General features: G+C 42.1%; 1 protein-coding gene across 2 annotated transcripts in view; it reads right to left on the reverse strand.

Moving 5' to 3' along the window:
- Positions 1–25,910, reverse strand: part of ZNF385C (zinc finger protein 385C) — a 285,730-nt gene that overhangs the window by 9,328 nt on the left and 250,492 nt on the right. For both annotated transcript variants that reach the window (XM_069751794.1, XM_069751795.1), the window contains exons 5-6: positions 7,654–7,971; positions 451–638 (exon numbers count right to left, since the gene is read on the reverse strand). In XM_069751794.1, coding sequence (XP_069607895.1) covers positions 451–638; positions 7,654–7,971 — 506 coding nt within the window. The remainder of the gene's footprint in view (positions 1–450; positions 639–7,653; positions 7,972–25,910) is intronic.

The following is a 25,910-nucleotide window of genomic DNA, read 5'->3' on the forward strand; positions in this document are numbered from 1 at the left end:
CTTTTTTCCTTAACTGGTCAACATCTGGTACTGGCAAACCAGCGTCATTGGTTTCATAGAACATGCGGCCTGCACGGCCCCAAGTCCACACACGCAGCCAGGACCCTCACTTTCTTGAAACGTGTCGGGGCGGCAGGAGTAGAGTGCCTCACCCATGGCTAACGTCCAGTGCCCCATTAATGGTTAAATAACTTTTAAGCTTTCTTAAAAATCAACTTTCTTGGCAGCACATTATCCAGTGTAATCAGGATGTGCAGCCAAGAAGATTAACTGTCTATGTGCACAGAATTATCTATTAATGACGCACAGAACTATCTATTAATGATTGTTCTGTGCGCATCAGAAGTGTAGTCAGCTATTCAATTTGCTGAATTGAATCTTGGCTATTTATTGTTTTTAAAAATTACATGTATGTGATTTAGTCTCCAGAAGAAATACTGTGGACCTTACCTGTTTGAGCTGAGTTTCAGAGTTGACATGGATCTCACACACAGGACAGTGAAATGCTTTATTCTGGATGCCAATGCTGGTCTTGTTGCCAATCCGTTTAGGCTTTCGGGTAGCACGGCTCAGTGTTTTTCCTCTTCCTCTTCTCGGGTGAGTGCTCTGTCCTTCTAGGATGGATTTGTGCTTGGCACCTTCAAAGAGACATGTTATTTTATACGTATATATATATATATATATATATATATATACACACACACACACACACACACACACAGACAGAGAGACATATATTATGTATGCATATACAGCTCTCAGTAGGAGTACAGCGCTTTTGAAACGTAAGATTTTAATCACTATCTCACTGAACATAAGAGCAATTTCCAAAATTTTGACAAGATTGTGTTTCATAGAACAATTTTTTTAACCCATAAAATGAAAGCAAGGTTAATCATATGACTTTCATTATAGAATCTTTATTTTTATTTAAATGAACTGATGTAAAAATTATTACTAGAGATGGGCGAACCCAAACAGTAAAGTTCGGCATTCGCACAGAACACCTTTTATTCAGGCACGGACACCAAACACGTACATTACCAGGAAGTCTGTGTTACTTTTCGAGTTCTGCCCCCCCGAACACTGGGTGTTTGCTGAGCTGTCATGCGCAAGATAGTGCGGCAAACACTGCTTGTAATTGGTGGTAAAATCATTACCACCGGTCATACAGCAGCTGCTGTTCCCACGCTGTCAAATGACAGCATGAGCCCACAGCTGTGATTGGAGGTAAAAAAGTTTACCTCTGATCACTGGCGTCGGCTGATGGGACTACTGCTCCCATCAGCCTTTGCCTTTTGCCGCTAATAACAGCCAGACAGGAGGACCAGAGAATGGCGCTGTCTTTGCCACCAAGAGAAATCAAGGTGCAGAAATTTCATGTTGCTTATAGGTAAAATTGTATTCAAACTGATAAAAAAAACAAGGAAAAACTATATACACAACATGTTTCGGCTGTTTGTAGTATTCATCGGCCAGTGCCTACGCTCTAAATATATATATTTTTTTTAAATGGCATGGGTTTCCATGTATTTTTGATAACCAGCCAGGCAAAACTGACAGCTGGGGGCTGCAACCCTCAGCTCTCAGCATTAGAAAGGTTGGTTATCTAGAGTAGAGGGGTTCCCACTCTGCTATTTTTAAATTATTTAAATAAATTTAAGAAAACTACGTGGGGTCGCCCCCATTTTAGACAATGAGCACTGCTAAAGCAGACAGCTGGGAGCTGGTATTCTCAGACTGGTAAGGGGCCATTGATATTGCCCGACCCCCCAGCCTAAAAACAGCAGCCTGCAGCCACCCAGAAAAGGTGCATTAGATGCACCAATTCTGGTGCTTTACTTGGCTCTTCCCACTTGCCCTGTAGCGGTGGCAAGTGGGGTTAACACCTATCCATTACTATTCCTATAATGATATTGTAAAAAAACACACAGAATAAAGTCCCTTAAGTGAAAGAATGACACTGACTCCTTTAATGATTCTAAATTAAACCATACTCATGTCAACGCCCATTCCATTGAAGCCATTGTCTCCTGTAATAAAACAAAAATAAAAAACAACTATAGGCCTCACCTGTCTGTCATTATATCCCATGCCGTAATCTATATTTGGGAGATAAACAGTTTTCAACCTGGATGGTGCCAAGACGCGACTGTCCAGGCTGAGAACCACCGATGAATGAGCAGCATCAGTGAGCACCGGTGACGTTATTGAGGTTACCTCCAGTCACTGAGGCTGCGTTTCCAGCTGGGCCCATGAACTGGGGGGACCTCAGTGAGATCACTGCTCATACAGCGAGAAACAGTGGATGTTTGGGCCCCCCATTCAAGTGAATGGGTTCCGGTTTCAGGTGCGGGTACTGTTCTGGTACCCGAACCTAAACTTTTTTTTAAACTCTTTGGCTGAACCCGCAAGACCTAAACATCCAGAGGTCTGCCCATCTCGAATTACTACATGTCAGATCGAAAACGACTATATCTAGTATATTGTAGGAGCTCCAAGATTTTTAAGGACAGCACCAAGTCTTCTAGGCATGGAATAAACATGTTAGCTACAAATTGCAAACTCTTTTTTCAATCTTCGAGAACAACCTTTTAGAGCCTTTTTGATCATTATGTTGAAAAAGTGCACGCCTACCAAGGGAACGAAAGGGATGGTAGCAACTTTTCATTCAATATAGAGTAGTACACCTGCGAATTCGTGATACCATCAATGAAATGTGGCGGACCAAAACCAGGAGCACTCATGGTCTTTTCTTTAATTTTTCTCATCAGAAAACGCTCTTGTTTAGGTGTTAACTTTCCTGGTCAGCCTAGACGGTTGCTGTTCCATCTTTGAGTTCTGGCTAATAAGTACGGCCTTGCTTTTTGTAGCCTTCACCTTTCTTGTGTAAAGAAATTATTGTCTTTCATAGGTCTGGTGATATTTCTCTTCCATATGGTGCCATTCCTAATGCAATGAATGGGAAGGGGATTTCTTTTTTTAAGTAACGCTTTTTATAGTAAACGGTCTGATGAACACCTTTTTATTGAACAATTAACTGCGGTTGAATTCTTGTTAATTAGAACTTTGAAGTCTAAACTTTAGCTTTGCTCTTAAGGCTATACTCACACGATGCATTTTTGCTGCATTTTCTTGAATTTTTTTTATGCAAACTAAGAGTTGCTTTTTACAGTATGAGCATAAGCTATGAGTTTTCAGAAATATCATGCATACACGTTTTTTTCCTGATTGAATTAAAAAAACTGCTGCATTTTGAAAATTGCAGCATGTCAATTCTTTCAGCATTTTTGTACCCATAGAAAGCAATTAATAACTGTAAAAAGCAGCAAAAAAGCTGTCAGTTTTTGCAGAGTCTTTGGTGAAAAAAACACTTTTACAGCAGCATGTGAACCCATTTATTTTTGTGATTTTATTAAGTTTAAATTTTACCATAATGTCTTGGTATCCTCACATGAGCATGGATGTATTAATACAGTTTAATTAAATTTGTGATGTGTTAAAGTAAACAATGCCCTACCAATGTATAAAAGCAAACAATGTCCTACCAATGTGGGAAAGTAAACAATGCCCTACCAATGTGTTAAAGTGAACAATGCCCTTCCAACTCAATGCCCAACCAATGTGTTAAGTAAAGAATACCCTACTACCCTACTATTTCACCTTCTCCCACTGTGAACATAGCCTTATTGGGTAGTATTCATTCTTCCTACTTGGTCCTGAATTAATTTGTTAGGAAAATTACTTATCTGGGTGTGCAAAATAACAAATCTCATTTACAATCAATGACCCACACTTGTGAGAGTATTTTGCAGTATGGTATGCCACAGAAAATGTTGAATCTGAAAGGAAACCAAAAGTTTTCTGACAAATCTGTTGAGGTGTACTCATTTATGCTGAGCACTGTATGCAGTACTGGGCAAAAGTTTTATGTAGTTGTAGAAAAAATGCTGCAAGGTAAGAATGCATACAAACATAGAAGTGTTAATAGCTTATTTTTATCAATTAAAATGCAAAGTTAATGAACAAATGAGAAATCTAAATCAAAACAATTTGGTTTGAAGACCATTTGCCTTCAGAACAGCATCTGTTCTTATCGGTACACTTATACACAGCTTTAGAAGGAACTTGGCATAGAGGTTGTTCCATCCAGACATCTTGGGAGAGCTAATCACAGATCTGTGGATTTAGTAATGTGCAAATTCTTCTGTCTCTTCATGTAATTCCAGACAGACTCACGAGGTTGATATCCAAGCTTTTTGGTGGCCATATTATCACTTCAAGGTTCTTTACGCTAAAGACTTTACGCTTCTTTACGCTTAATACCATTGCTGCATGTTCACTGTGACCGTAATTGGGACAATGCTAACTCTAATATTAAAAACCTTACCTTTTGTCAAGTGACATGCATGTGTATAAGGGCTGAGACAGACTGGACCCAACTAGTGGACACATAGACATGGGACCCCACATCAATATAATGCCCATCTCAAAGGAAAGGCAGTCCACACATTTCTATGCACATGATGCAATCAGACAGCAAAAAACCCACAGGTATGAACTGGGATATAAAATGGCGTGCATGCAGCGTGTAAGAGCACGTTCACAGTTGGCCACTGAACAGAAAAAAAAAGATAGAAACATAATGATCAAATACTCTAGAGTAAATAAATACGTAGAATTGGGCATGAAAATAATATACGGTATTTGGTTAACATGTTTTTTGATAAAAAAAAAATGTGAAAGCCATCCCACCTCTTCACGATGACCGTAATTGGGACAGTCCTAACCCTAATATTAAAACCTTACCGTTTGTAAGGTGGGCGAAACGTGCGCATCGGGGCAGAGGGACTGTACTTTACCACCGCCAATACTTGCTGATAACTTGGGTGATAACTTCATTTATATCACCTTCTTTTCATCTTACAATTCTGAATGCTTCTTTTCTACCAATATCTTTATAATGGGTTTGTGATTAGGTCGGTTATGATCTGTACCTACAGCAACACCAGATACAAAATTTCCCCTGTCACTACCATATGAACTCCAACAGCACTCTATGCATTCAGCTATACACCTTAAGGCCGGGATCACACTCGCGAGAAACTCGCACGAGTTTTGCATCTCAATACCTGGCACTGCCGCCGGCACTTGGGACTGCATGTATTTGTATGCAGCTGAGTGCTCCGGTCCAAGTGCCGAGGGCAGAGCCAGGTATTGAGATGCGAGACTAGTGCGAGTTTCTCGCAAGTGTCATCCCGGCCTAATAGGTCAGATTTTCTTTCTGGATAAAAAATGGTGAAAAAAAGACAGACAATATAGTGCATATAATCACTTTATAGCGATATATTTATCTATTATAATAAGGTCTTGTGTAACATATACAATAGATTAGAAGTACTTCAATTTGTATTATACTTTTTTTGCACTATCTATGCACTTTAAACTTTGGACCTTTCTTTATAATATTATATATTCTTAATAAGATACTATTTTGTCTTAAAAATATGCCACTTCCACAGTTATTGAAGTCTATACTAATTACCATATTTTGCAATCTTCACTTTTAAGTCTCAGTCCCTCTTTTTTATTCTGCACCTTACTTATTTTAAAACATCTATTTTTTATCAATAATTTTCAACAAAAATATATATATTTTTAAAAATAAACATTTGCAACGCTCCTTTTCTACCCATGGCTAACACATGCCTGGGTTGTTGAATGATATGGTTTACTTTTGGGAAGTGTTTTACCCATTGAAATGGGTTCATTGAATCATTAGGACATTATGCTATATAAATAGGGTATTTAACGATTACCGTATGTTCCTGTCATTGTTTTTTTCTTTTCAGTGGAATAATGTGAGCGTGCGCTTACATGCTGCATGCACACCAGTTTATATCCCAGTTCATACCTTTAGGGTTATTCTCTGTCTGTTTGTATCATGTGCATGTAACGATGTGGCCTGCTTTTCTTTGAGCATTATATTGATCTCCCTCATCTGTGTTTCCGCTAGTTGGGCCCACCCAGTCCATCTCAGCCCTTATACACATGCATGTCACTTGACAAATAGTAAGGTTTTTAATATTGGAGTTAGGACTGTCCCAATTACGGTCACCGTGAACAGATGAGATGGTTTTCCCATTTTGTTGATCAAAAACATGTTAACTAAGTATCATAAATTATTTTCATGCACTATGCTATTTATTTATTTACTGCAGGGTATTTAATCACTATGTTCTTGTCTCTTTTTTTTGGGGTCAGTGGCCAAGTGTGAATGTGCGCTTCCACGCTGCATGCACACCGGGTTATATCCCAGTTTAACACATAGAAAGAAACCTTTGGGTTTCTTTCTATGTGTTAAAGGGGCCCAATGAGACTCTTTGTCCCATGGCCCACGAAAACCTGTAGCCATCCCTGGTCTCCAGTCACATCATCCATAAACACTAGTGACCCAGTGCCATCGGAAGCCATGCATTCCCATGCCATCACACAGCCTCCCCCATGTTTTAGGGAGGATGTGGTATGTATTGGCTCATGAACCGAGCCAAGCCTTCTCCATACTGTATTATTCAAATTATTTTGGTACAGGTTGATCTTCGTTTCATCTGTCTAAAGAATGCTTTTCAGGAACTGGTTTGGCTTCTTCATATGTTTTTTGGCACAGTCTAATCTGGCCTATTTTTAAGGCTGAGTAATGTTTGCACCTTGTGGTGAACACTCTGCATTTCATCTCATGAAGTTTTCTCTTTAGGGTAGACTTAGAAACTGAAGCACCTACTTCCTGGAGAGTGTTCTTCACTTAGGTGGATGTTATGAAGGGGTTTTTCTTCATCATGGAAAAGATTTTGCAATCATCCACCACTATTGTCTCCGAAGAACGTCCAGGCCTTTTTAAGTTCCCAAGCTCACAAGTGCACTCTTTTTTCCAAAATGTACAAAACTGTTGTTGTGGCCACTCCAAAACTTTCTGCCATCTCTCTGTTTGATTTCTTATTTTTTTTATATCAGCATAATGATGGTCTGTTTCTATGCCATTGAGAACTCTGTTTACTATGTGTCATGGGTTCACAGCAACAGCTTCTGAATGCAAATGCCACACCTGAAATCAGCTCCAGACCTTTTACTTGCTTAACTGATGATGGATTAATGAGGGAAAAGCCAGTGCAGTCCATTAAAGAGCTTTTTATATAATTGTCCAATTACTTTTGGTATCTTTAAAAAGAGGCGGCTACATATTAAAGAATTGTAATTCCTAAACCTGTACTCCAATTAGCACGTGAATACCGTCAAATTAAATCTGAGCTTCTGGGCTTTAAACCCATATTGAGTATATAACTATAACTTGAATGTTTTCATAAACAGCTAAAATTGCCAAAGCTTGTGTCCCTGTGTAAATATCTCTGGACCTAACTGTATATATACTTTTTTGTAAGAATAGCCAACTCTATCTTTATTTTGTGGCTAAAGTTGGGACTTAGGCTGTTAGAAACGTCTTTGACTTCAAAAGCCTAACACAGTGCCTTAAAGACATACGCCATTTTAGTCATGGACTGTAGGATGAAAGTCATGCTACTAAGGCAGTTCCCATTAATGTGGGATATCTGTAAACCTCTATAATAGAGCATATCACAATGTTATGAACCCACTCACCAGCATTATGAGCCTCAAGTTGAGATGCTGAGTTCACAGTAACTTTGCATGTGGCGCAGTACAAATGTTCCCGAGTCTTACGACCTTTCTCATTGTCTTGTGCCAAAGCACAGCTGTCCTCTGAACCCTTCTCAGAATTGTCTGGCACATCAGGGACCAAGGACCCAGCGTCCAATAGTTCAGTAGAGCTGTCCGAATTCTCGGGAGAGTCACATTCCTCCTCATGGTCTGCGCTGGTCGGCTCTCTGGTTGGTGTGTGTGGACGGTCTTCTGCTACAACTTCCCTGAGCCTGCCAATTTCACTCTGTGATTCTACATCTACAAAAACAAAGCAATAATTATGTGACTAATAATATAATATTATAATTAAAATTCAAATTGTATCTAAGATCTGATTGTTACTGTATCACACTATCGGTGATTAAAGTTAAAGACCTCTGGTGATAAATGAACAAGAAGTTGGATGTGGACATTGATTTGGATAGAGTTTTGGATCCAATTTGTCTCTGTGAGTTTTAAAATTGCAAAAGCACTGGAATAGAAGTGTTGTTAAGGGATTTTGTAGATACAAAATCCCTTCTGTATGACTGTGCAATACAATAGATGTCAATTACTAAGTCTGATCACTGGATTCTTTAGAATAGGAAGAGTAGGAAAAAAAATAAAAGTCATACAAAATAACTTTCCCACAAATGTACGCTGTTCAATGTTGAAATTGCAAATTTGTAAAGTCACGGCATTATGGAAATTACAGGATGCACAGACATATTAATGATATGCAAATGTTGAAAAGATGGAACAAAAATGTTCAAAGCATCTCAATTTATTTAGTATCGATCATGAGGTCCATGTGCAGAAACACACGAACTTACACGTCTTTGCTAATAAAGTTGTCTAAGAGGTTAAAGAAGCACTCATCCAATCAAACAAAGTTTTTATCCTCTTAATATATTGCAATTATCATATTATAGCACTGTGTACTTAAAATTTCTTATTTTGCCTTTCTACCAAGCTAATTCTTCTCTTTTCTCTGCTTTATGTAGAAACAGGAAGTCTCTTTTCCCTGCATAAACACTAGTGTCCTAATCGAGTATTTTTTAGTTGAGATACAATGTATAAAGCCCGAAGCTGCACTACTTGCAGATCCTGATGTAAATCCTTCTGTAAATTGAAATCCTAGAATTTGTCCATACCGTCACACATATAATAGCTTGCAAAAGTATTCACCCCCTTAGCATTTTTCATGTTTTGCTACCTCAGATCCTGGAATTTAATAAGGTTTTTTAGGGTTTACATAATTTCATGTATAGAACATGTCTACAACTGTGAAGATATGGTTTTCTTTTTTATTGTGAAGCAAACAACAAAAAGGACAAAATAACTGATAACTTCAGTATGCATAACTATTCGCCCTCCTAAAGTCAGTATTTGTAGAGCCTTCTTTTGCAGCAATTAAAGCTGCAAGTTGCATTGGATAAGTCTCTATGTGCTTTCCTAATCTTGCCACTGGGATTTGTGCCCATTTCTCAAGGTAAAACTGCTCCAGCTCCTTCAAGTTAGATGGTTTCCTCTGGTGAACAGCAATCTTCAAGTCTGACCATAGATTTTCAACTGGATTAACGTCTGGACTTTGAATAGGCCACTTCAAAACATTTTCACGTTTCCAGTTAAACGACTGTTGCTTTAGCTGGCAGACTGAAACAGGTTTTGCTCAATAATATCCCTGTATTTCGCCCCATCCATCTTCCCCTCAATTCAGACCATTTTCCCTGTCCCTACTACCGAAAAACATCCCAACATGATGCTGCCACCAACATGATTCACTGTGGGGATGATGTTCTTAGGGAGATGAGCTGTTTTCATTTGGTGCCAGACATTGCGTTTACCTTGGTGGCCAAAAAGTAGAATTTTGGTCTCATGGGACCGCAGTACCTTCCTCCTTACAGTGAGATAGTGCTTACTGAGTGTGATGGGGGATTCTCACTTGGTTGCGATATTCAGGCACACAGGAACAGGTTTCTCACACAAACAGTCCATGTGGTTTATTTTTATGCAGCATAAACCGGGTCATGCACAATTCATTATATACATTTTAACTCCGATACTTCATATATGGCTTCAACTCACAGTTCAGACACTACACCCGCCAGTCCTTCTTTGACTAGTTCCCGGGGGTGTCTGTGTGCCGTACTAATATCTAGTCACATAGCATCACGACATGAGATTGCAGTCTCTAAACACACTGATCCTCCTCTGACCAGTTACCGTGGGTGACCGCACAGTTCATAGAAAACCCCTTTATCTGGAGTTACCTTTCTGGAGCTCCTGCTCCACTCGCTGACTCCTTGTTAGTCCACAGTCCTAGGAAGCAGCCTAATGGGGAAAACTGTCCTTGTGACCAGGGCACTTATGACAGTCCAGACCCTCCGAAGGTCGGTAGCCCCCAACGCAGTGCAACGCTGACCCTGCACATTCGGCCTTTTCATGTGCTATTCAGGATGTCCGTCCCCACCTGGGACCGTCCAACACACAGGCCACGGCCTCTCCGTGTGCTATTCAGGACGTCCGTCCCCACTTAGGACCATCCATCACACAGGCCACCAGGCCTTAAAGCCTCACCACGTGCTCTTCAGGGATATAGCACTCCCGACACATAGGCTTTTTCAGGACCTTGCACACAGATCATACAGATCCAAACACTCTCCACCATGTGACCACACCATGGTCACATTATGTACCTGTTACCCCTCCCCTGGGTGGGCGGTGTGTGTGGTTAGTCAGACCCGCCCAGCTCTCCAACTAACCCTTTAAGGATCCCTTTACAACTATACAAACACTTGAGGGACTACAGGTCCCAGAACAACAACATTACTGGCTTACAGTGCACATTCCCTGTGCAACACATACCGGCCATTTAAAATCATGCCTGACACTGTTTCATTATCACCATTACAGTTATGCCTCCATGCGTATCCTGAGGAGCACATACAGCACCCCCTAGTTGTAACAGGGTCACTGCATCACATTACATTTGGGGAATCTGCCATGTCTTTTGGCAAACTCAAAACGAGCCTTACAATTTTTGTGTGTAAAGTAAAGGCTTTTTTCTGCCCACTCTTCCAGGGTCGCCTCTATGGAGTGTATGGCTTATTGTGATTGAATGGACAGATACTCCAGTCTCTGTTTGGGAACTCAGCAGTTCCTTCAGGGTTACCTTTGGTATCTGTGCTGCCTCTTTGATTAATGCCCACCTTGTCAGGGCTGAGAGTTTTGGTGGGCGGCCCTCTCTTTGCAGGTTTGTTGTGGTACTATGTTCTTTCCATTTGATGATAATTGATTTGATGGTGCTCTGGAGGATCATCAGAGATTGGGATATTTGGAGATCTCCTTGGTCTTCATGGTGTTTGGTTAGTGGTGCCTCTTGCTTAATGGTGTTGCAGCCTCCGTGGCCTTTCAGAAAGGGTGTGTGTGTGTATACTGACAGACCATGTGACACTTAGATTGCACACAGGTGGACTTCCTGTCACTAAGTATGTGACTTATGAAGGCAAATATTTGCACCACAATTTTTTAGGGGCTTCATAGCAAAAGGGGTGAATACATATGCACATGCCCATTTTTATATTTTTTATCCCATAAATTTAATTTTTGCCTATATTTTTCTCACATACTGTCACCAGCTTAGAGTATTTAGTGCTGATGCATCACACACAAATTGAATTACAAAAATATTTAAGCACAGGTTGCAATGTTACAAAATAGGTAAAAAGCCCAAAATAAATACTTTGCAGGCCACTGTACATACTAATTATTGTCATTTCAGCTGACTTACACCCATATAGGGCCTCCCCGTAGAATGAAAGTCCTAAAGGACAGGGTCCTCAACCCCCTGTACCAGTCTGTCATTGTAAATTTGTTTACTGTAAATGATATCTATAACCCTGTATGTAACCCCTTTCTCATGTACAGCACCATGGAATTAATGGTGCTATATAAATTATTAATAATAATAATAATAATAATAATAATGACAACAATGTGCCTGACCTGAATAGTATATTGAATTAGAGGGGGGTTTTGTAGTGTAAGTCCAAGTAATTTTATATCTGAGAACACAAAATATTTTTAATTTTGTTCTAGCACTCACTTAACTCAGTATTCATTTTACATGTTTTCTGGCCAAAGTCTCTATTATAGTGAACTTGTGGATGAGAGGGGGGTCACCATTAAATGGTTACATTTGCTCTCCTTTTACCTTTCGTCTGCAGCGACATTTACCAGTTCCGTTAGTAAAAGCCGAAGCTGGGAAAGAGAATTTGTGACATTTTCTGAAAGCTTCCTTCAAGTACGTAGAAACAACAGGGACTGGATCCCTGCTGGGACAATCAAGCAATTATCTCCACCACCAAGTTCAAAAGCAATTAACAAATACTTCTCTGGGCTAATCTCCATCCTCCGACATGGGGTATGTTAACTTCCATGACGGACATCAAAGAGGATTCTCTCCCTTGTATTACCATAAAGCTTGATATTTTTTATATTAGACTCACTGAATGAGCGAGAGGGAGAATTCAAGTTATGCAAGAAAGATTTGGAGATTGGAATTAATGTAACTGTTAAATATTCAGCAATTCTTTATTAAACCTCGTACAACCAGCTATGGCTGATTCTTCAGTGGTTTCCGCGCTGGAGGCTCTTTTTGTTTATTGTGTTTTGCGGACCATTTTTAGGGAATCTTGATATAAACTCCTAGCAATGAAGCATATAGAGCTTATTTGCTTTCAAAAGCCCCATTTCAGATTGCAGATGGCCAGGGGCGGACTGGGCCGGGTGGCAGGAATGCATATGCCCCCCGGGCCGGTGCCTGAGCAGCTGCACAGGGCCGCTGGAGGACTGGCAGCGATTTTAATACATAGCGCATCCCGCCAGCCGGCCCTTTAAACCTTGCAGTCACTAGTCAGGTCCTGTGTGTGCGTATTGCCCGCGCTAAGAAGTGCCGAGGTGGCCCGTGCTGGTGCACGAGCACGGCCGCGTTCCTAGGTCCTGCGCATGCTCGTCTGCTGCCTGTGCTGTGTGCTAGCGTGGGCAAGCAGGAGACCACGCGCGCACATGGAGAGATTTAATAAATCCGGTGCACAGGCTCCAGCTGACTGTCTGTATCTGACGCTGGCCGGCCTGCACCAGCGTCAGGGAAGAGCGCTCTCCTCACCAATGCCTGGGATGAATCTGACCAGCAGGCTCCAGCTGACTGTCTGTATCTGACGCTGGCCGGCCTGCACCAGCGTCAGAGAAGAGCGCTCTCCTCACCAATGCCTGGGATGAATCTGATCGTCTCCTCTTCACTGCCTATGCTGGCCAGGGCCCGACCCACTTCTGCTCTTCATTCTCCCGACCTCCCCCCAGCTCAGGGACCTGGGTGAGTCCCAAGATGAATTTTTTAATGTATATACAGCAGTTGCATCTATATAATGTGTATAGACTGCTATATATACATTATATAGGTGATACTGCTGTATATAATCACTATACCACCTATATAATGTACGTATAGCAGTCTATATGTTATATAGGTGACACGGCTACTGATGTGTATATACCTTATATAGGTGACACTTTGTTTATATCACACCACTGTATACACAGCAGTATCACCTATATAACGTATATACACATCAGTAGCAGTATTGCCCATATATATAAGATACAAACTGCTATACATACATTATATAGGTGATACTGGCTGCTACTGCTGTATATAATCACAGTATCACCTATATAATGTACAGTGGGGCAAAAAAGTATTTAGTCAGTCAGCAATAGTGCAAGTTCCACCACTTAAAAAGATGAGAGGTGTCTGTAATTTACATCATAGGTAGACCTCAACTATGGGAGACAAACTGAGAAAAAAAAATCCAGAAAATCACATTGTCTGTTTTTTTTAACATTTTATTTGCATATTATGGTGGAAAATAAGTATTTGGTCAGAAACAAAATTTCATCTCAATACTTTGTAATAAATCCTTTGTTGGCAATGACAGAGGTCAAACGTTTTCTGTAAGTCCTCACAAGGTTGCCACACACTGTTGTTGCTATGTTGGCCCATTCCTCCATGCAGATCTCCTCTAGAGCAGTGATGTTTTTGGCTTTTCGCTTGGCAACACGGACTTTCAACTCCCTCCAAAGGTTTTCTAAAGGGTTGAGATCTGGAGACTGGCTAGGCCACTCCAGGACCTTGAAATGCTTCTTACGAAGCCACTCCTTCGTTGCCCTGGCGGTGTGCTTTGGATCATTGTCATGTTGAAAGACCCAGCCACGTTTCATCTTCAATGCCCTTGCTGATGGAAGGAGGTTTGCACTCAAAATCTCACAATACATGGCCCCATTCATTCTTTCATGTACACGGATCAGTCGTCCTGGTCCCTTTGCAGAGAAACAGCCCAAAAGCATGATGTTTCCACCACCATGCTTTACAGTAGGTATGGTGTTTGATGGATGCAACTCAGTATTCTTTTTCCTCCAAACACGACAAGTTGTGTTTCTACCAAACAGTTCCAGTTTGGTTTCATCAGACCATAGGACATTCTCCCAAAACTCCTCTGGATCATCCAAATGCTCTCTAGCAAACTTCAGACGGACCCGGACATGTACTGGCTTAAGCAGTGGGACACGTCTGGCACTGCAGGATCTGAGTCCATGGTGGCCTAGTGTGTTACTTATGGTAGGCCTTGTTACATTGGTCCCAGCTCTCTGCAGTTCATTCACTAGGTCCCCCCGCGTGGTTCTGGGATTTTTGCTCACCGTTCTTGTGATCATTCTGACCCCACGGGGTGGGATTTTGCGTGGAGCCCCAGATCGAGGGAGATTATCAGTGGTCTTGTATGTCTTCCATTTTCTAATTATTGCTCCCACTGTTGATTTCTTCACTCTAAGCTGGTTGGCTATTGCAGATTCAGTCTTCCCAGCCTGGTGCAGGGCTACAATTTTGTTTCTGGTGTCCTTTGACAGCTCTTTGGTCTTCACCATAGTGGAGTTTGGAGTTAGACTGTTTGAGGGTGTGCACAGGTGTCTTTTTATACTGATAACAAGTTTAAACAGGTGCCATTACTACAGGTAATGAGTGGAGGAAAGAGGAGACTCTTAAAGAAGAAGTTACAGGTCTGTGAGAGCCAGAAATCTTGATTGTTTGTTTCTGACCAAATACTTATTTTCCACCATAATATGCAAATAAAATGTTAAAAAAACAGACAATGTGATTTTCTGGATTTTTTTTTCTCAGTTTGTCTCCCATAGTTGAGGTCTACCTATGATGTAAATTACGGACGCCTCTCATCTTTTTAAGTGGTGGAACTTGCACTATTGCTGACTGACTAAATACTTTTTTGCCCCACTGTATATACACACACATACATATACACAGCAGTATCACCTATATATAACGTATATACACACCAGTAGCAGTATTGCCTATATAATGTATATAGACTGATGTATATACACTGTATAGGTGATACTATCATATACAGCAGTATCGCCTATATAATGTGTATCCAACATTTGCAGTATCACCTGTATAATGTAGACTACTGCATATACGTTATATAGGTGATACTGCTATGTATAGTCGCACTATGTGTGTGTGTGTGTGTATGTATATATATATATATATATATATATATATATATACACACACACATATATACACACACATATATACACACACACATATATACATACACACACACATATATACACATATATACACCACGTCTCTGATTGGTCGGCGACGGGCACAGTCTGCCGCGAATTCTGGAATCATCATTGTCCATATACTACGGGGACATGCGTATTCTAGAATACCCGATGCGTAAGAATCGGGCCACAATCTAGTACTGTATATACTCGTGTATAAAGCAGAGTTTTTCAGCATATTTTTTTGTGTGCTGAAAACGCCCCCCTCGGCTTATACATGAGTCATTGTCACAGAAAGACGGAGGGGGAGCAGCGGGTCACATAGGCAGGAGCCGGCGGCTGAGGCTAAAGACTGTGCCGCTGCTAAAGAGAAATGAATATTCACTGCGCTGGCAGTGAATATTAATTTCTCTTACAGTGTGCACAGCCGCCGGCTTCCAGCACACATCCTACTTACCTTCCCTGCGTGCCCTCGCTGAATCTCGTTCCGGGGCCAGCAGCTCTTCAGGCCGAGCGATCACATGTCCTCCACTCATTAAGGTAATAAGTATTCACCCCTCTCCACTCCCATAGGTGTGGGTAAATATTCATTACCTTAATGAGTGGGGGACACGTGATCACGCAGCCATAGGAGCTGCTGGCACCAGAACGAGATGCTGCGAGGGCATGCTGGGAAGGTAAGTATGATGTGTTTTGTTTTTTTTAATAGCAACCATGCATACAAGAACAGGGATAAGGAGCCATGCATACAAGGACGGGGATAAGGAGCCATGCATACAAGGACGGGGATCAGGAGCCATGCATACAAGGATGGGGATAAAGAGCCATTCATACAAGGGCGGGGATAAGGAGCCATGCAGACAAGGATGGGGATAAGGAGCCATGCAAAGAAGGACAGGGTTAATTAGCCATGCATACAAGGACGGGGATAAGGAGCCATGCATACAAGAATGGTAATAAGAAGCCCATACATACAAGGACGGGGATGAGGAGCCATGCAGACAAGGATGGGGATGAGGAGCCATGCATACAAGGATGGGGATAAGGAGCAAGGTATACAAGGATGGGGATAAGGAGCAATGTATACAATGATGGGGATAAAGAGCCATGCATACAAGGACGGGGATAAGGAGCCATGCATACAAGAATGGTAATAAGAAGCCCATACATACAAGGACGGGGATGAGGAGCCATGCAGACAAGGATGGGGATGAGGAGCCATGCATACAAGGATGGGGATAAGGAGCAATGTATACAAGGATGGGGATAAAGAGCCATGCATACAAGGATGGGGATAAGGAGCCATGCATACAAGAATGGTAATAAGAAGCCCATACATACAAGGACGGGGATGAGGAGCCATGCAGACAAGGATGGGGATGAGGAGCCATGCATACAAGGACGGGGATGTGGGGACAATGTATACAAGGACGGGGATAAGGAGCCATGCATACAAGGACGGGGACGTGGGGACAATGTATACCCGGCTTATATTCGAGTCAATAAGTTTTCCCAGTTTTTTGTGGTCAAATTAGGTGCCTCTGCTTATACTCGGGTCGACTTATACTCGAGTATATACGGTATGTTGTGGAGCTGTGTATACTTCTACTGTCCTGCATAAATGGTGTAATTCTCAGTATCTATTCTTATTATGTATGTGTGTATCTATATATCTAGCTATCATTCCGATTAATTGTGAGAAAACTAGCGGACTCTTTATTAGTCCATGTGGCAACGTTTTCGATCCATAACTGAACATTTCTCTGATATGGAAGTGAAATGTTGCCACATGGGCTAATAAAGAGTATAAAAAAAAAATCTGTTCCATTTTCTTCCACAAAAGTGGTATGATTTTCTTCTCACATCCGATGCCATATTCTACTGTGATTCCACCCTAATGAGTACCTGTATTAAGCCCACGTTCACACGATCAATATTTGGTCAGTATTTTACATCAGTATTTGTAGCCAAAACCAGGAGTGGAACAATTAGAGGAAAAGTATATATATGCACCACTTCTGCATTTATCACCCACTCCTGGTTTTGGCTACAAATACTGATGTAAAATACTGACCGAATACTGAACATGTGACCGTGACCTTATTCTGCATATATACACTGCACAGTACCACTCCTCCTGTCCTGTATATATACACTGCACAGTATCACTCCTCCTGTCCTGTATATATACAATGCACAGTACCACTCCTCCTGTCCTGTATATATACACTGCACAGCACCACTCCTCCTGTCCTGTATATATACACTGCACAGCACCACTCCTCCTGTCCTGTATACAGTGGGGCAAAAAAGTATTTAGTCAGTCAGCAATAGTGCAAGTTCCACCACTTAAAAAGATGAGAGGCGTCTGTAATTTACATCATAGGTAGACCTCAACTATGGGAGACAAACTGAGAAAAAAAAATCCAGAAAATCACATTGTCTGTTTTTTTAACATTTTATTTGCATATTATGGTGGAAAATAAGTATTTGGTCAGAAACAAAATTTCATCTCAATACTTTGTAATATATTCTTTGTTGGCAATGACAGAGGTCAAACGTTTTCTGTAAGTCTTCACAAGGTTGCCACACACTGTTGTTGGTATGTTGGCCCATTCCTCCATGCAGATCTCCTCTAGAGCAGTGATGTTTTTGGCTTTTCGCTTGGCAACACGGACTTTCAACTCCCTCCAAAGGTTTTCTATAGGGTTGAGATCTGGAGACTGGCTAGGCCACTCCAGGACCTTGAAATGCTTCTTACGAAGCCAATCCTTCGTTGCCCTGGCGGTGTGCTTTGGATCATTGTCATGTTGAAAGACCCAGCCACGTTTCATCTTCAATGCCCTTGCTGATGGAAGGAGGTTTGCACTCAAAATCTCACGATACATGGCCCCATTCATTCTTTCATGTACCCGGATCAGTCGTCCTGGCCCCTTTGCAGAGAAACAGCCCCAAAGCATGATGTTTCCACCACCATGCTTTACAGTAGGTATGGTGTTTGATGGATGCAACTCAGTATTCTTTTTCCTCCAAACACGACAAGTTGTGTTTCTACCAAACAGTTCCAGTTTGGTTTCATCAGACCATAGGACATTCTCCCAAAACTCCTCTGGATCATCCAAATGCTCTCTAGCAAACTTCAGACAGGCCCGGACATGTACTGGCTTAAGCAGTGGGACACGTCTGGCACTGCAGGATCTGAGTCCATGGTGGCGTAGTGTGTTACTTATGGTAGGCCTTGTTACATTGGTCCCAGCTCTCTGCAGTTCATTCACTAGGCCCCCCCGCATGGTTCTGGGATTTTTGCTCACCGTTCTTGTGATCATTCTGACTCCACGGGGTGGGATTTTGCGTGGAGCCCCAGATCGAGGGAGATTATCAGTGGTCTTGTATGTCTTCCATTTTCTAATTATTGCTCCCACTTTTGATTTCTTCACTCCAAGCTGGTTGGCTATTGCAGATTCAGTCTTCCCTGCCTGGTGCAGGGCTACAATTTTGTTTCTGGTGTCCTTTGACAGCTCTTTGGTCTTCACCATAGTGGATTTTGGAGTCAGACTGTTTGAGGGTGTGCACAGGTGTCTTTTTATACTGATAACAAGTTTAAACAGGTGCCATTACTACAGGTAATGAGTGGAGGAAAGAGGAGACTCTTAAAGAAGAAGTTACAGGTCTGTGAGAGCCAGAAATCTTGATTGTTTGTTTCTGACCAAATACTTATTTTCCACCATAATATGCAAAAAAAATGATAAAAAAAACAGACAATGTGATTTTCTGGATTTTTTTTTCTCAGTTTGTCTCCCATAGTTGAGGCCTACCTATAATGTAAATTACAGACGCCTCTCATCTTTTTAAGTGGTGGAACTTGCACTATTGCTGACTGACTAAATACTTTTTTGCCCCACTGTATATACACTGCACAGTACCACTCCTCCTGTCCTGTATATATACACTGCACAGTACCACTCCTCCTGTCCTGTATATATACACTGCACAGTACCACTCCTCCTGTCCTGTATATATACACTGCACAGCACCACTGCTCCTGTCCTGTATATATACACTGCACAGCACCACTCCTCCTGTCCTGTATATATACACTGCACAGTACCACTCCTCCTGTCCTGTATATATACACTGCACAGTACCACTCCTCCTGTCCTGTATATATACACTGCACAGCACCACTGCTCCTGTCCTGTATATATACACTGCACAGTACCACTCCTCCTGTCCTGTATATATACACTGCACAGTACCACTCCCCCTGTCCTGTATATATACACTGCACAGTACCACTCCACCTGTCCTGTATATATACACTGCACAGTACCACTCCTCCTGTCCTGTATATACACTGCACAGTACCACTCCTCCTGTCCTGTATATATACACTGCACAGTACCACTCCTCCTGTTCTGTATATATACACTGCACAGTACCACTCCTCCTGTCCTGTGTATATACACTGCACAGTACCACTCCTCCTCTCCTGTATATATACACTGCACAGCACCGCTCCTCCTCTCCTGCATATATACACTGCACAGTACCACTCCTCCTGTCCTGTATATATACACTGCACAGTACCACTCCTCCTGTTCTGTATATACACTGCACAGTACCACTCCTCCTGTTCTGTATATATACACTGCACAGTACCACTCCTCCTGTCCTGTATATATACACTGCACAGTACCACTCCTCCTGTATATATACACTGCACAGTACCACTCCTCCTGTCCTGTATATATACACTGCACAGTACCACTGCTCCTGTCCTGTATATATACACTGCACAGTACCACTCCTCCTGTCCTGTATATATACACTGCACAGCACCACTGCTCCTGTCCTGTATATATACACTGCACAGTACCACTCCTCCTGTCCTGTATATATACACTGCACAGTACCACTCCTCCTGTCCTGTATATATACACTGCACAGCACCACTGCTCCTGTCCTGTATATATACACTGCACAGTACCACTCCTCCTGTCCTGTATATATACACTGCACAGCACCACTGCTCCTGTCCTGTATATATAGACTGCACAGTACCACTCCTCCTGTCCTGTATATATACACTGCACAGCACCACTGCTCCTGTCCTGTATATATACACTGCACAGTACCACTCCTCCTGTCCTGTATATATACACTGCACAGCACCACTGCTCCTGTCCTGTATATATACACTTCACAGCACCACTCCTCCTGTCCTGTATATATACACTGCACAGTACCACTCCTCCTGTCCTGTATATATACACTGCACAGCACCACTCCTACTGTCCTGTATATATACACTGCACAGCACCACTCCTCCTGTCCTGTATATATACACTACACAGTACCACTCCTCCTGTCCTGTATATATACACTGCACAGTACCACTCCTCCTGTCCTGTATATATACACTGCACAGCACCACTGCTCCTGTCCTGTATATATACACTTCACAGCACCACTGCTCCTGTCCTGTATATATACACTTCACAGTACCACTCCTCCTGTCCTGTATATATACACTGCACAGCACCACTGCTCCTGTCCTGTATATATACACTTCACAGCACCACTGCTCCTGTCCTGTATATATACAATGCACAGTACCACTCCTCCTGTCCTGTATATATACACTGCACAGCACCACTCCTCCTGTCCTGTATATATACACTGCACAGCACCACTCCTCCTGTCCTGTATATATACACTGCACAGTACCACTCCTCCTGTCCTGTATATATACACTGCACAGAACCACTGCTCCTGTCCTGTATATATACACTGCACAGTACCACTCCTCCTGTCCTGTATATATACACTGCACAGCACCACTGCTCCTGTCCTGTATATATACACTGCACAGTACCACTCCTCCTGTCCTGTATATATACACTGCACAGTACCGCTCCTCCTGTCCTCTATATATACACTGCACAGTACCACTCCTCCTGTCCTGTATATATACACTGCACAGTACCACTCCTCCTGTCCTGTATATATACACTGCACAGTACCACTCCTACTGTCCTGTATATATACACTGCACAGCACCACTCCTCCTGTCCTGTATATATACACTGCACAGTACCACTGCTCCTGTCCTGTATATATACACTGCACAGCACCACTGCTCCTGTCCTGTATATATACACTTCACAGCACCACTCCTCCTGTCCTGTATATATACACTGCACAGTACCACTCCTACTGTCCTGTATATATACACTGCACAGCACCACTCCTCCTGTCCTGTATATATACACTGCACAGCACCACTCCTCCTGTCCTGTATATATACACTGCACAGTACCACTCCTCCTGTCCTGTATATACACTGCACAGTACCACTCCTCCTGTCCTGTATATACACATTGCACAGCATCACTCCTCCTGTCCTGTATATATACACTGCACAGTACCACTCCTCCTGTATATATACACTGCACAGTACCACTCCTCCTGTCCTGTATATATACACTGCACAGTACCACTCCTCCTGTCCTGTATATATACACTGCACAGTACCACTCCTACTGTCCTGTATATATACACTGCACAGCACCACTCCTCCTGTCCTGTATATATACACTGCACAGCACCACTCCTCCTGTCCTGTATATATACACTGCACAGTACCACTCCTCCTGTCCTGTATATATACACTGCACAGCACCACTGCTCCTGTCCTGTATATATACACTTCACAGCACCACTCCTCCTGTCCTGTATATATACACTGCACAGTACCACTCCTCCTGTCCTGTATATATACACTGCACAGTACCACTCCTACTGTCCTGTATATATACACTGCACAGTACCGCTCCTCCTGTCCTGTATATATACACTGCACAGTACCACTCCTCCTGTCCTGTATATACACTGCACAGTACCACTCCTCCTGTCCTGTATATACACATTGCACAGCACCACTCCTCCTGTCCTGTATATATACACTGCACTTTACCACTCCTCCTGTATATATACACTGCACAGTACCACTCCTCCTGTCCTGTATATATACACTGCACAGTACCACTCCTCCTGTCCTGTATATATACACTGCACAGTACCACTCCTCCTGTCCTGTATATATACACTGCACAGCACCACTGCTCCTGTCCTGTATATATACACTGCACAGTACCACTCCTCCTGTCCTGTATATATACACTGCACAGAACCACTGCTCCTGTCCTGTATATATACACTCCACAGTACCACTCCTCCTGTCCTGTATATATACACTGCACAGCACGACTGCTCCTGTCCTGTATATATACACTGCACAGTACCGCTCCTCCTGTCCTGTATATATACACTGCACAGTACCACTCCTCTTGTCCTGTGTATATACACTGCACAGTACCACTCCTCCTGTCCTGTATATATACACTGCACAGTACCACTCCTCTTGTCCTGTATATACACTGCACAGTACCACTCCTCCTGTCCTGTATATATACACTGCACAGCACCACTCCTCCTGTCCTGTATATATACACTGCACAGCACCACTCCTCCTGTCCTGTATATATACACTGCACAGTACCACTCCTCCTGTCCTGTATATATACACTGCACAGCACCACTGCTCCTGTCCTGTATATATACACTGCACAGTACCACTCCTCCTGTCCTGTATATATACACTGCACAGTACCACTCCTCTTGTCCTGTATATACACTGCACAGTACCACTCCTCCTGTCCTGTATATATACACTGCACAGCACCACTCCTCCTGTCCTGTATATATACACTGCACAGCACCACTCCTCCTGTCCTGTATATATACACTGCACAGTACCACTCCTCCTGTCCTGTATATATACACTGCACAGCACCACTGCTCCTGTCCTGTATATATACACTGCACAGTACCACTGCTCCTGTCCTGTATATATACACTGCACAGTACCACTCCTCCTGTCCTGTATATATACACTGCACAGTACCACTCCTCCTGTCCTGTATATATACACTGCACAGCATCACTCCTCCTGTCCTGTATATATACACTGCACAGTACCACTCCTCCTGTCCTGTATATATACACTGCACAGCACCACTGCTCCTGTCCTGTATATAGACACTGCACAGTACCGCTTCTCCTGTCCTGTATACAGTGGGGCAAAAAAGTATTTAGTCAGTCAGCAATAGTGCAAGTTCCACCACTTAAAAAGATGAGAGGCGTCTGTAATTTACATCATAGGTAGACCTCAACTATGGGAGACAAACTGAGAAAAAAAATTCCAGAAAATCACATTGTCTGTTTTTTTATCATTTTTTTTGCATATTATGGTGGAAAATAAGTATTTGGTCAGAAACAAACAATCAAGATTTCAGGCTCTCACAGACCTGTAACTTCTTCTTTAACCCCTTCATGACCCAGCCTATTTTGACCTTAAAGACCTTGCCGTTTTTTGCAATTCTGACCAGTGTCCCTTTATGAGGTAATAACTCAGGAACGCTTCAATGGATCCTAGCGGTTCTGAGATTGTTTTTTCGTGACATATTGGGCTTCATGATAGTGGTAAATTTAGGTCAATAAATTCTGTGTTTATTTGTGATAAAAACGGAAATTTGGCGAAAATTTTGAAAATTTCGCAATTTTCACATTTTGAATTTTTATTCTGTTAAACCAGAGAGGTATGTGACACAAAATAGTTAATAAATAACATTTCCCACATGTTTACTTTACATCAGCACAATTTTGGAAACAAAATTTTTTTTTGCCAGGAAGTTATAAGGGTTAAAATTTGACCAGCGATTTCTCATTTTTACAACGAAATTTACAAAACCATTTTTTTTAGGGACCACCTCACATTTGAAGTCAGTTTGAGAGGTCTATATGGCTGAAAATACCCAAAAGTGACACCATTCTAAAAAATGCACCCCTCAAGGTGCTCAAAACCACATTCAAGAAGTTTATTAACCCTTCAGGTGCTTCACAGCAGCAGAAGCAACATGGAAGGAAAAAATGAACATTTAACTTTTTAGTCACAAAAATGATTTTTCAGCAACAATTTTTGTATTTTCCCAATGGTAAAAGGAGAAACTGAACCACGAAAGTTGTTGTCCAATTTGTCCTGAGTACGCTGATACCTCATATGTGGGGGTAAACCACTGTTTGGGCACACGGCAGGGCTTGGAAGGGAAGGAGCGCCATTTGACTTTTTGAATGAAAAATTGGCTGCACTCTTTAGCGGACACCATGTCAAGTTTGGAGAGCCCCCGTGTGCCTAAAAATTGGAGCTCCCCCACAAGTGACCCCATTTTGGAAACTAGACGCCCCAAGGAACTTATCTAGATGCATAGTGAGCGCTTTAAACCCCCAGCTGCTTCACAAATTGATCCGTAAAAATGAAAAAGTACTATTTTTTCACAAAAAAAATTCTTTTAGCCTCAATTTTTTCATTTTCACATGGACAACAGGATAAAATGGATCCTAAAATTTGTTTGGCAATTTCTCCTGAGCACACCGATACCTCACATGTGGGGGTAAACCACTGTTTGGGCACATGGTAAGGCTCGGAAGGGAAGGAGCGCCATTTGACTTTTTGAATGAAAAATTATCTCCATCGTTAGCGGACACCATGTCGCGTTTGGAGAGACCCTGTGTGCTTAAACATTGGAGCTCCCCCACAAGTGACCCCATTTTGGAAACTGGACCCCCCAAGGAACTTATCTAGATGCCTAGTGAGCACTTTAAACCCTCAGGTGCTTCACAAATTGTTCCGTAAAAATGAAAAAGTGCTTTTTTTTTCACAAAAAATTTCTTTTCGCCTCAATTTTTTCATTTTCACATGGGCAATAGGATAAAATGGATCCTAAAATTTGTTGAGCAATTTCTCCCGAGTACGCCGATACCTCATATGTGGGGGTAAACCACTGTTTGGGCACACGGCAGGGCTCGGAAGGGAAGGCGCGCCTTTTGACTTTTTGAATGGAGAATTAGCTCCATTTGTTAGCGGACACCATGTCGCATTTGGAGAGCCCCTGTGTGCCTATGCAATGGAGCTCCCCCACAAGTGACCCCATTTTGGAAACTAGACCCCCCAAGGAACTTATCTAGATGCATACTGAGCACTTTAAACCCCCAAGTGCTTCACAGAAGTTTATAATGCAGGGCCATGAAAATAAAAAATAATTTTTCTTTTCTCAAAAATGATTTTTTAGCCTGGAATTTCCTATTTTGCCAATGGTAATAGGAGAAATTGGACCACAAATGTTGTTGTCCAGTTTGTCCTGAGTATGCTGATACCCCATACGTGGGGGTAAACCACTGTTTGGGCGCACGGGAGGGCTCCGAAGGGAAGGCACGCCATTTGGCTTTTTAAATGGAAAATTAGCTCCAATCATTAGCGGACACCATGTCGCGTTTGGAGAGCCCCTGTGTGCCTAAACATTAGAGATCCCCCACAAATGACCCCATTTTGGAAACTAGACCCCCAAAGGAACTAATCTAGATGTGTGGTGAGCACTTTTAACCCTCAAGTGCTTCACAGAAGTTTATAACGCAGAGCCATGAAAAAAAAAAAATCTTTTCTCAAAAAT

Source organism: Ranitomeya imitator, chromosome 2 (assembly GCF_032444005.1).
Source record: "Ranitomeya imitator isolate aRanImi1 chromosome 2, aRanImi1.pri, whole genome shotgun sequence".
In the NCBI taxonomy this organism is placed as follows: Eukaryota; Metazoa; Chordata; class Amphibia; order Anura; family Dendrobatidae; genus Ranitomeya; species Ranitomeya imitator.